Below are 14,015 nucleotides of genomic sequence, written 5' to 3'. Positions count from 1 at the left end.
ATTTAATCCTGTATTCACTTTTTACGAAAAATTATAATATCTTACAAAGATTTGGCTAATTGTAACAGATAATACAAAAAATAAAGTTTTTAGAATAAAACATTTCCAATACTTTTTATTTTACAGTTTTTATTCTAAACGTATTTTTGAAGTAATAACATGACCAATAACTCCGAAAATTTAATAATATGCATAATTTAAGCATTTTAAAAAATATGTTTTTATCAAATTTTTATTAATTTGTCTATTACTGATATATAACATATACTGCGTTTTAAAGAAATAGACAGGTTGACAATCATGGTGCCAACATGAGGAAAAAGTTGATTTTATTTTAAACAGATTTTTAGCCCAAAACCATTTTGAGATGGCAAGCTTCAAGTACAAAAGTTGATGATTTACCTTTTCTAAATCGGTACCTACCTACCTAAAAATATTGTTTAGCTGATGCAAAACATGAACAAGTTTTTTTCACGTTATTTAGTACAATAGTAAAGATGATAGATGGATTCTTACATAACATAAAATGACTGTAAAATACAGTCTGTATAGTTATAACAGGTAATATTTCCGGTTTACATTTTTTATAGATACAAAATCAGCTAATTTCTTTATATAATAAGGCTTGAATTTGAGATTAGTTAACGAATATTTTTTTTCTTTACAGAACGTGCACGACTTGACAATGAAATGGATGGCTTGATGAAAACACGCAATGATTTCCACAATGCAAGCAATGAAATTCCCACTCCAAACCGAGATATTCAAATGTCAATAGATACATCAGGTAAACTTATATGAAGATATAATATCATTGTAAAGCATTCTCATGGGCTAATTGAACTTGTAAAATTTATTTGTAATTTGTTTTGTTAACTATAAGTTGTTTTTTTTTAGTTTGTAAATGCAACCTTATACATTACTCACAACACAGCTCTTACAAACCTGTTTTTTTTCACATAGCAGTGATAAAGTATAGAATGTCTATTTTATATCACGTTAAACAATACTTAACGAAAACAAAAATATAGTTTTAAAATTTGCATGATCTATAAGCTCACAATTTAGCGATATTTATAATAGAGTTCATTTTTTATAGTTTATCATGGCTTTATATGGTTTTCATTCTACATAACTTTAAACGGGTAAAAATTACAAATTCTTGTTTTTATGAGTTTATGCATCAGAACCAATGTGAAATTGGAAATATTTAATATTACCGTATGAAGCTTCTTACCTAAATCTTTTCTGTTGTAACAGTATTTTCTTGCTTTAAAAGAATCTGTGGTATTGCCAACAGGATAACACTCCATGAGTTATTGCTTGTGTACAACATTTTTAAGTAGGATATGTTTAACATCATTGTGGTTAGTGTACTAATGGTTATGTCATAAGCTACTGAAGCTAAAAAAGAGTATAAAATTAAAATAATAATTATAATCATGATTTTATTTTTAGATGTTGAAGAAGCAGGACACGCAACACCAAACATCAAAACTTTAAAACCTAAAAAATCAGTGTCTGCCTGTAATCAAGAACAAGAGGAATGGTCTAAATCTGCCATGCAAGAAGGATTCCCTTGTATCGAATGTGATAAAGTCTTCACATTTCAAACTAACTTGTATAGGCACATGAAGACCCATTCACAAGGTAAAGCAAAACATTATTTTCCTAGATTTTTATTTGTAATTTAACTTAGCAAACAGTTATATAAAGGAAAATGTATAACTAAAAATTGATTTATAGGCAAGACAATACAAAGAATTTGGTTAGGAGGGGGGGGGGGGGTTATACACATTGTTTTAATTCTTTTGAAATGTGTGTGTAGAGTAATAGTAGTTTACGTAACGATGTGTAGAAGATTTTAAAGCACTCACCAAAACTTGTATAAGACCAAATCGAAAACTTAAAACGTATCGAGAACTTAAAACGATCGAGAGCTGCAAAACAATTTTCGATTCGTGATACGAATGCTATTTTTCACACACTATACCCTATTACCACTATTCACCACAATAACAACTACATGCTAATAGTCAACACAACTACAGCTATAAGGTTATGTGATCTAACTCATCGTTGATAAATTAAACTCATCGTTGCTAGGCTGTGCGAAAAAAAACAAGTCTATTGCAATGCTATGGACGGCAACTTTTAGCCACCAATTTAACATATGTACAAACAGCAAAAAACATCACAATATTGGTGAAAACTACTAATGCTACTAATATACATGGCAAATATTTTTTTACTACTAAAGCGAAAGAAGTTGGATTCAGGTGCTAATATTCTATTTTAGGTCACAATATGCCATTTAAACAATGAATATTGATTAAAATAAAAACCTGTTTTAATTAAATAATAAACTAATAACAGTACAATACTTCATAATACTTTGAAAAAAAAAACGCAATAAGCTGAAATAGTTTTTTTGATCAAATATTACATTTAATTTAATTGTTTTTGTGTTTAAATTTCTTTACACACTTGCTTGCCTTATATATTACTGTAATATTATTTATTATTATAATACTATGCTGTGCATTATACATATAATCATGGATAAATCATACTCCCTTGCTTAGTCTATGATATAATATTATACTATGATATGCACTTACAATATTGAACTTTTAAAAATTAACATATTTATAAATAGTTTTTGAAGAGTATGTTTTATTTATGTTTCAGGATCTGTGGTTTGTAAAGATTGCAAAGCTATAGTATCTCGCAAAGATAAACTTATTCACCACAAGAAATTTGTTTGTCCAGCAACAAGGGTCAAAATTGCATCCGTTCCTTTTGTTCACAATCCTACAACCCATTCTTCAGCAGAAGAGCCAATGGACCAAGATGTTGACCAGCCCTCCAAGACTGAAAACAACGTTAATCTTTCTACAGAGGAGCCAATGGCTCTGCCTATTGGAAAACCTACCAAGATTGAAGATGACATACATGATTTTGTGGCCACAGAAAAGGCATTTCAATCCCGCCTAATAACTTATGAACTAAAACGTAAATTCAGCAAAAAATTCATGCTTTCACTTTTTTTAACATTTGTTTTTGACCATGTGACAAGCCTTTTACAAAAGGTACAGGAGACCTACAACTGTGTGAAGATAAACATTTTTTTAGAATGTGAGTTTATAAACACCCATGGAGAGATTTGTTTGAAGAACTTCAAAACAAACAATACACCACTGCTCAAGACCACGGATATTGAAAGTTTGTGCTCAGAACTGTTCCATAAACTAGTAAAAGAGAAAGAGGAATGTGATTTTAAAGGATCAGGCTGGTCGTTTGTAAAAGTTAAAAAATTTGAAATTCGTGTGAATAAGTACAACCCCTTAAAAGGAGCTTCTTATATACCTTCACCAAGAAAATATGCTGGAATTATTAATGTTTATAATTTGGACGACTTTTGCTTTAAGTATTCCATTTTAGCTAAATTTGTGCAAGGTGATGCCAGATATCCCACTAACTACACACCTGAATTGCAGACAAAATATAACTGGGGATCAATAGATTTTCCAGTCAAGTTGAACGATATACCGAAATTTGAGAGAGACAACAATATTAGTATCAACGTATTTGGCCTCGATAAAGAAAACAAAATGTATCCTTTGAAGATTTCCAATAAGGAACTACCTGACCATCGTGATCTCCTCCTCTTGACTAACGAGAATTCAGGAACCCATTACGTTTACATACGAGATTTTAATAAAGCAATAAAATCTCAACTGACCAAAACAAATAATCCAATATCAATTTGCAAGAGATGTTTTGCTTACTTTGAAAACAGGCCAAACAAGTTAGGTTTAAGTGGCGAAGAGAGGTTGGTTGAACACCAACGTTATTGCGCTTCAAAAACTCCGCTCCGTCTAGATCTTTCTCCTGATCCATTCATTTCATTTAAGCATCCCGAAAGAAGCCAACGTGTGCGATTTGCCATTTATGCTGATTTCGAATGCAGTCTTATCCCAAATGACATGTTGGATTCAGATTCAATTACCCATACACATGAACCTCATTCTTACTGTTACTTGATCAAAGATTCTCTTAGTAGTTCTGATCCTATTGTACGTCTATACAGAGGCGCAAATGCAGCAAAGCATTTTGTTGAATCCATTAACAAAGATGTTTTAAAAATTGGATACAAACTCTACAAAGAAAGGCGTATGACACCCAACTTAACCCCAGCAGAGGAAGCAGCTCACATTGCTGCCACCCAGTGCTATATTTGTGGTCTGGGTTTTACTTCTGATAAAGATCCCAAAGTAAGGGATCATATGCATTCCACCCCATATACATATAGAGGTGCTGCTCATTCAAGTTGCAATATCAGACATCAAGAGCAAAATACAATCAACTGTTATTTTCACAACTTATCATACGATTCACATTTTATTATCAAAGAACTTGGATATGATGAAAGAGAAGTCTCTGTGATTGCAAATTCTGAGGAGAAATATATTAGTTTTACCAAGTATATCCCTTATAAGAAAGCAAACAGAGGAGTTCTTAAACTTCGATTTGTTGATACCTTGCGCTTCCTCCCATCTAGCCTCTCTAAACTAGCAGACAACCTTCCTAATGAATGTTTCATAGAAACTAAACGCAGATTTCCAGATCCCACTCAGTTTACACTTCTCACGCGCAAAGGTGTCTTTCCGTATTCATACATCTCCTCAGTGGAGAAACTTCAAGAAACACAACTCCCACCTAGGCAAGCCTTCTACAACAAACTCACTTTAGAGACTATTTCTGAACAGGATTTTAAACACGCTGAAGATGTCTGGAAAGCCTTCAACATCAAAGATTTAGGCCAGTATTCCGATCTGTACCTCCTTACTGATGTCCTCCTTCTTACAGACATCTTCGAACATTTCCGAGATGCGAGTCTAAAATCACATCAGCTGGATCCTGCTTATTACATCACCCTGCCTTCATATTCATGGGACTGTATGCTGAAGAACACAAATATAAAACTTGAAACCATTCAGGACCATGATATCTACCTATTTTTTGAAAATGGCATACGTGGAGGCATTTCACAGTGCATGAAGCGAAGATCAGTGGCTAATAATAGGTATTGTGCAGGCTACAACCCTTCAAAACGTTCCAAATATTTAACTTATGTGGATGCAAACAACTTGTATGGATGGGCTCAATCTCAATACCTACCAACAGGGGGATTTAGATGGTTAGAAAGGGACGAAATTGACTGCCTTAACATAGAAACTGTGTCAGATGAAAGCGATGTGGGTTACGTACTTGAGGTGGACATGGAATACCCGCAGTCACTTCATGATCAGCACAGAGATCTCCCATTCCTTTGTGAAAGGAAACCCACACCTGGCTCAAAACACCCCAAACTACTAACCACGTTAGAAAATAAGAAAAATTACATCGCCCACTATCGCATATTAAAACAGGCACTCAAACATGGACTGAAAGTAACCACAATTCATAGAGTAGTAAGGTTTGACCAATCTCCCTGGCTCAAACCATACATAGATCTAAACACCAACCTACGGAAGGCTGCCAAAAATGACTTTGAAAAGGATCTCTTCAAGCTTTACAACAATTCGGTTTTTGGAAAAACAATGGAAAACGTAAGAAAAAGATTGAACTACAAACTAACAACAAGTGAACGAAAGGCTGAAAAACTAATTGCAAAACCAAATTTCTTGCACCGAACAATTATTTCTGAAACGATGGTTGGTATAAATCTAGCGAAAGAAAACATAGTTCTTGAGAAACCACTTTATGTTGGGATGTGTATCCTTGAGCTGAGCAAAGAACTCATGTACAAATTCTACTATGAGGTAATAGTCCCACACTATGGAGAAGATAACGTACGCCTCATTTATATGGACACGGACAGTTTTGTCATAGAAGTATATACTCCTGATTTGTATGAGAGTTTTTTGCCAATTGTCTATCATCTCGACACTAGTAGTTTACCAAAAAACAACCTAGCATACCAACCTTACAATGCAAAAGTATTAGGAAAGTTTAAAGATGAACTTAACGGGACATACATTCAAGAGTTCTTGGGTGTTAGAACTAAAGTATATTGCGTCGTAAAAGAAGATGAATTACAAGATCCTATAAAGAAATGCAAAGGAATCACCAAGCCAGTAGTATCAAAAATCCTTCGTGCCGAAGACTACCGCCGTTGTATAATGGAAAATGAGGACTGGTATACTATGAACACAACTTTCCGGTCATACAGACACGACGTCAAGACAAAGTGGGAGAATAAATTGACACTGAGTGGTTATGACTTCAAACGCCACCTATGTGCAGATGGTGTTAATACTCTTCCATATGGACACTATGATATCTGTTAAAGTAGTTCATCAAACAAAGTTGTATGTTAACAATACAGTGATATTTATTCTAAACATTAAAATGTTATTCATTCAGTGTATTAGGACGAGATTGCTAATAAAAAAGTGTTAACTTATAATAATATTTGTAAATATCTGAATACTAAGCTTTCTGATTTGAATAATTTGTAAATTACAAACATAGTTTTATATTGATATATTGTTTTGTAAAGGATATAGTTACATTAATTCTTCGAAATTCAAAATTTATTTCACATGCGTTTTGAGACGAAGTTGCTTATAGACATGATTTTAATTGTTGCCATAAAAAGTTCTGAACATTGCATATTCACACTCTGATTTGTAAATAATTAAAAAAAATTATACTATCCAATTGATTTTGTTGAGGGTATATTATTATTACCTTTGTTAGCATTAGTACTTTTAATCAGTTTTTTTTTAGTTATTTCCTAATTATATATTTCATTTATGTATACAGTATAAATAAGAAATGATTGATTATTTTTACGCATAAAAATATTATAACATCAAGCAACTAATTATTATATTTTAAAAACAGTAAATTAAAGTTTTGTGTAAAACTATTTTCCATGTTTTTGCAATAAAAGGGTGCTATTTGTTCATATTTAACAGACCTTTGCGCCTAAGAGTATTTGAGTAAAAAGAATACTGTGTTAACATTTTACCATATAAATACATATATTTTTGTTTATTTTGAGCTGACATACTAAAATATTCTACATTAAGATACATTTTGTCTTATAATGGGATACAATTTCCGTTTAGGAAAAAAATACATTGTGTGAAACGTTACCTATAAAACAGATTGTAGTTGCTTTACTTATAACTTGTTGGTGAGAAAAGATAACGATAAGAGATTTAGTTTATTCATATAACTTTACTATTCAGAATGATGATCAAAGATTAATTGGGAGAAATATTTGTTGTCTTTATATGTATCTTTTTACTTACATTTGTTCTAACGTTGTAATAAAAATTACTTTGATTTATATGAATTGTATACTGTTTCAGAAAGTTATTCTTAATAAAACTCAAGTTGTTAAAATATATGTATTTTTTAACCCAACCTACTTTATTGTACAAAACAAAATGTATATACAAAATGAATATATTATAATTTTACAAATTTCTAGTTAACATAAAGCATAAGTATTATATTTACAGTATTTGTTTCGAGTAAGTGTTTAAATGACACTGATTATACAGAATACAATAATTGACACAGTTATAAATTTGCAATATATGAACTAAGATCATATTTCAATTACACAATCATATTAACAACACTTTGTACAACCTTAGTCAATGAATATTTAATGAATACATTGCTAACATCTTACAAATGTCGTAAGTACAATATATAAACAGAGATGACGTTTAAATTAAACCGATATTGAAGCAAATGAGTTTTTAACTTAATTTAATCTCAGTGAATACATAGCAGAATTATATGTTTACGATACATGGCTGAGATATCTTAATGTGTTTGAGGGATTGCACTGCTTAATTTTTATTCATGTCAAATTGTAATTCCACACTAATGTTCAATTTTTAAGCAAGGTTTTGTTTATAAATTTATGCAAACTACAGGAAACCAGTTACAGTGTGTACATGTTATCCAGTAATATATTATTTTAACTACGTTTACCAAACGTAAGATAATTATGAAACACATTGCAAGTTAAAAACATTGCATCACATACTTCTGAGGTCCTAAAATCACTATGTAAAACTATATAAAAATATGAGCTCATATTTGTTGCTTTAAACACAGTTGGATGTTAATGTTTAACTTAAATGTTTAGGCAATGTTTTTGTTTGTTTCTAAATTCATACATACTACAAAAAACAGTTACAGTGTGTACATGTTCTCCAATTATATATATTATTTTAACTATTTTTACCAAAAAGTGTGATGATTATGAAACACATTGTAAGTTAAAAACACTGCAACACATACATTTGTGGTCCTACAATAACTATGTATAACTATATAAAGGTATAAGCTCATATTTGTTGCTTTAAACACAGTTGGGTGTAAACATACAGTTCATAAAAAACGCTAAAGATTAGTGATTGATAAAAACATTTAGGGAATTAATCCTAACATATTTATTTCGTTGAAGAAAAAACAAATTACAAGTTTCCTAAACTAGGATATTTATTGCAATGACATTATGTTTACAAAACATCATGAAAAGAAATGTTAAACCCCACTAATTGTTCCAATTAATTTTTATACGTTGACATTTATGGTTTATTTCTGCATTTTGTGTCTAGCTAAATGAGTCACTGAACAACAAACGAAATTACAAGTACCGAATTACACATGAGCAGGAATATATTTGTACAACCTTAAATGGCAGAAATGTTTTTGATTACAGACTTATAATGACTTGCAAGATTGGTAGAAATTCATTTTTGTAGCATACATCCAGTTCATTTAATAGATTTAATTTGTTATAACATTCAAACCACATTGTTCAATAAATTTTATTTTTAATATTTGTAGATGAATACAACAATACATTTCAAATGGTATTGAATATATTTATTAAATACTGTTAAACTTTTTTGACCTACACTTTTATACCAAGTAAAATTGTATATCCCAATATTTAAAATTTCATATTGGTATAAATTCAGTTACAGATTAAATGATTAAAAACATAAAATGTGCACTAAATATACCCAATGTTACCCTCATACCCTGGTCTACATCAACTCACAATATTGGTTTTCAGGCTATTTATTAAAATAATTCCTTGTAACAACTCTCACTTTCCTAAGAGAAGAGAAATTCAGTAGCCCCCCAGGCATTGCACTATTTTTAGATCTCCTGGAGGTCCAGCCTAACAGAGCCAAATGGAACCACATGGAACCACACAGATCAGGATCCCCACACAAAACTCTGCACTTCCCCCTACTTTAGTGGGATCACGTATGGAACTTACGCTCCAAAAACAGTTTAAAGTTTGCATTTTTGTCTTAAAGGTTCAAATAATAGGTAAAATTATGTCCTTTAGTACAGTAGCATAGCCCTTGGAAAGCAATGAAGCCAGTATTTCCAAAAGGGCTCTGAAAATGTAATTTCACAATTATTAAGTGTAGGTAAGCCATTCAAACCTTTAGGTCTTAGCACAAACATTATGGAAGGTGCATCATTACTTTGAGTCCACTACAGACGCCGTGTGCATGTCTATTTTGATTTTGAGATGAACAAGTCTTTGGAACACTACAATTTCGAAACAGAAATTGGAATTGTATTAATCTTAGTGTAACTATTGTACCATATAGTACCTTCTACTTTTACATAATGGATGGTGTGTGTAGTCTTACCCACATAATAACTGTACCAAGGTCCAGTAAAGTGTAAACGTGTTACAGAACCTCAACATATTCTCGTCACTCTCAGCTGGCAGCTTCTCTACTGTGATGAAGGTACTCAAGCATAGCATCCTCGCAACGGACCTCTCCACTTACTTTGAGTGAGTAGCATTTGTCAATTCCATTGATCGGTAACGGAGTCCGAGTGTTAGTGACAGTTGTAAATTATTTAAGTCACTCACTTTACCTCTCCTGCTGTTCCTGAACCGTTCTTTATATTTTTACGGAGATTAGAGGGAATTCAATGTGGGTATTTAGGTTTATCATAACCAATTATTTTGCTATCACTGTACATTTTGTAATATGGAATTATTTTGATCAGTCTTATATACTAAATTTTTATTTACTTAAAACAGCTAGCCTGACCATACTACTGGAGCTAATTACATGCGGTTGGTACCAAATGAAAGATATTTTTCTGTAGATGTGCAGAATCCCTTAAAAATATAAAAAAGGCTAAAATAATAAGCACAAAAAAATGTTAATTAAAAATATATATTATGAGGGCCTTATGAGTTGCCATGTTGGTGGCGAAATAACAACAAAATATAAACAGAAAATGAAAATAAATTGAAGAAATTCCAATCACATTTTTTATTTACAGCGTGGGTTAAAAATAGAAAGGTTTCCATAATACATTCTTACTTTTGATCGAGTTTTCGACCACAGGGCGGGCTCTCGTTTGAATCTACTACGAGTAGATTAGCACAGTTGTTTATTAGTACAGTTGCGTATTACGACCTGAGTCAGCTACACAATAAGCACCGCCTGACATATGTTGCATCATCGATTGTACAGCACAATATGGAATATTAAATCTAACACATCTACGGTTAAAGCCCAAAGATTATCGTAAAACTTTGTCTGTTATAAGAATGCTGTTTCATAAACTAGGATATTATATTCAATGCAAAGACTTCCATTTACTAAGAATTTGCTTGAATTAATATATCATATATAGTAGTAATAGGCAGTCCCAGTAAAATAGGATCTGTTATATCAAATTATTGAAATAATTAAGATTCGTAAAAAAAGACTGAATTTTCTTGCATTTCCATTGTTTGAAAAAGTTATTTTTATATTCTGTTGATGATACTATATGGAAATTGGCATACTCTGGCATACCCCGAAGCAGATTCTGATGATATTTAATGGCAGGTTGTGGACCCCGAAGCAGACTCTGATGATATTCAATGGCAGGTTGTGGACCCCGAAGCAGACTCTGATGATATTCAATGGCAGGTTGTGGACCCCGAAGCAGACTCTGATGGTATTTAATGGCAGCTTGTGGGCCTCTAAGCAGGCTCTGATGATTTAATGGCAGGTTGTGGGTCCCAACGCAGACTATGATGATATTTAATGGCAGATTGTGGACCCCGAAGCAGACTCTGATGATATTGAATGGCAGGTTGTGGACCCGAAGCAGACTATGATGATATGTAAGGGTAGGGTGTGACTCTAGGTAAAGGTTGCGACCAAATATAATATGATATTCTATAGCGCGCATGTTAGATGCTGATGTTAATATGTGGTAAGTTACGACCCAAGGTAGGTTCTCAGTTCTGATGATGCTCTGTGGCAGGTTGCGGCCCAAGTTCTTCGCTCTGGTAGAGTCACGCCAGTATAGCTGGGAGTGTGAGGAACACAGAGAGTTGCTGAGGTCAATGCTGATGACGGCCAGTGATGTCGCAGCAAGCAGCAAGCCTTGGTCAGTGCAAGAGCGAGTAGCTCGCCTCGTCACTGCTGAGTTCTTTACTCAGGGAGACAAGGAACGTACGGAGCTGAACCTTCAGCCTCAGGCACTGATGGACCGCGAGCGTCAGCACGAGCTGCCTCAGCTGCAGATCAATTGGATAAGAGACATTTGCCTGCCTCTGTACCAGGTATATCATTGATCACGACTACAAAGTAATGTTCAATACTATATTAAAAGCAGAGTAAGGCGTGGGTAAAATTTGTATTAACGTTTGTCTGACTGTTTTGACTGACATCAAGATCAAACTTTCAAATATCTTTCCTTGGTATTTTGATTATAGCAATTGAAAAGACGTTTAGATTTCCCACATTTTAAGGCAAATATAAGAGAAACTCTTTTTTATAACTGCAGTAGATATTGTATTATATTACATTAATTGAATTATATTACTCCGATCTACAAATTTATATTTTTAAAAGTTGCTTTTCATTCTATTAATGTCAAATTGTTCACTTATATCAGATAAAAATCATTCCTTAGAGTTAACATATTGAAATTCATCATTAGCGAAGGTTTAACTATAGCAACTTTATCGTTTTGTTTTAGTCCTTGGGCCAAATGAACCCAAAGCTGAACGTGATGATGGAAGGAGCTATGGAGAATATGAAAAACTGGTCAGATCTGAATGCCAAGACTGAAGAGTCTCAGAGGACAGCGGTCCTGAACAGTGATGAGCATGAACACGTAGGTGTGTTGAACGGCGGCGTTGAACACGACTCCGGCGACGTGGCGTGATAACGCACCACTTCACAAGCAATATCTCCCTCCATACATGAGTCTACCACTGTAAATGTAAAAGGCTTGTATTTTAACTGGGTGTACATAATAATGTAATATCAATGAAAATGCAATAACGTGTTATTTTTACTATGACTATTGTAAAATACATATTTCAATCTTTGTAAAGATGGAACTTTGTTTTTAACTTTATTCAATGAGGTGAACAAATTGTATTTGTTTATCCATAACTGGGTACTTTATCCTTAACCGAAACTATCTCTATATTGTCTTACAAATTTTTATTTTGGTTTATTATCTTCAACTTCTAAATGTTTGATTTTATTGTTTTTGGACGTACAGTAATTTGTTAATTAAATGGAAAGATACATTTAACTAGACCTGTGGTGTGTGTACTTCGATAAAAACATACCACCGGTATTAATAATAAAGTTCTTGTGTCATAAAATTCACTCATCTTTTTGCGACTACTGAATATTTCCATATTATATAACGATTTAAACTTCTTACTGAAAACACACTTTTCCTTTGATCAAAGAAAGCAACGGATCGACTTGAGCTTGTTGTTTATTATGCATCAGATTTATTCAAGCTGCTTATAGGAATTCCTAGAAACGTATAAATCAAGTTATATAAATATATACATATTATATATTTTGTACAATATTTCAAGTGTGGTGACTTACTTTGTAGTAATGTAGTAACGTTTAAGACTGATTCCAGATGACCAGTAACAAGAATGGCGTTGTATTAAAAGGATATTGTAGATATAAATATAGTGTTTATACAAATCAATATTTGTTATTTTTGTTATACCTTTTCAAATAAAAATTGTTCCAATCTATTAGATTTTACAAAATCCTATTATTCCAAATACAGGTTTTTTTCACAAATTAATTCACTGTAAACCACAATCAATCATTCAATCTTTTGTTGGCAATAATTTTTCATTTTTACGATTAGTACCAGGAGACCAAGCTTTGCTCGGATTGAATTTAACATTTAATTTATGACATAAGTTATTGACCTAAATTAAAGTATTAAAGATATTTATTATGTACGGTAATCAATGTGAACACGTTTTTGATGACTCGAAGACAACATGTTAATACACCTTTATAAGTACATGGATTGCAACAAAAACACCTGTCTCAGCTGTTTAATTAATTGCAGCTACAAAAAATGTATTAATGAGAATTTTCAAGAGCTGTAGGGTGGAAACTGGAATTTTCCTAGCCTCGTGACCAACTCCAATCTATTTCTCGTGGCCAAATACCCCATAAAAACAAAAGATTTAAAGTCCTTGGACGAAAATAAAAGTTTGTCCGTACATGGACTTGAGTATAGGATTCAATCTATTAGGCCTACAATGATTTTTTAAAACCTATGTCACTATTCGTATTAGTCCATGCAGATATTGCCCAAAAACTATAATAGGCAGTAGTTTTGTTTTAGTCCAATCACAAATAGTAATTTACAGGTAATATCTAGCATTCAAAGAAGCTTGGTACCTACTCGCCATATATTTTAAGAAAATCTTACATTTATATATTTGCTTAGTAAAGGGTTTACATTTGTATTTAATCTAAAACATTTTACATTCACAAAAAAAATAAAAACTAAGAAATGTATAAAATTGTAGTAACGAACAATATATTAAATATTAATACTATCGTATTGCTATGAAAAGATTGGAAAAGGTTTTCATATCATAAGGTAAATCTTGGTTGTTTTCTCTGTATTTAGAATGAAAGCTA

At 32.3% G+C, this 14,015-nt stretch overlaps 1 protein-coding gene across 1 annotated transcript in view; it reads left to right on the top strand.

Moving 5' to 3' along the window:
* Positions 1–13,031, top strand: part of LOC128987607 (dual 3',5'-cyclic-AMP and -GMP phosphodiesterase 11A-like) — a 38,040-nt gene extending 25,009 nt beyond the window's left edge. Inside the window, exons 16-18 of the mRNA XM_054408551.1 lie at positions 9,765–9,865; positions 11,347–11,647; positions 12,067–13,031. Coding sequence (XP_054264526.1) covers positions 9,765–9,865; positions 11,347–11,647; positions 12,067–12,255 — 591 coding nt within the window. The 3' untranslated portion in view covers positions 12,256–13,031. The remainder of the gene's footprint in view (positions 1–9,764; positions 9,866–11,346; positions 11,648–12,066) is intronic.
* The last annotated feature ends 984 nt before the right edge of the window (positions 13,032–14,015 follow it).

Source organism: Macrosteles quadrilineatus, unplaced genomic scaffold (assembly GCF_028750875.1).
Source record: "Macrosteles quadrilineatus isolate MER2022 unplaced genomic scaffold, UCM_ALF_1.0 Scaffold_2__2_contigs__length_208266976, whole genome shotgun sequence".
In the NCBI taxonomy this organism is placed as follows: Eukaryota; Metazoa; Arthropoda; class Insecta; order Hemiptera; family Cicadellidae; genus Macrosteles; species Macrosteles quadrilineatus.
This window is presented reverse-complemented; position numbering and strand designations above follow the sequence as displayed.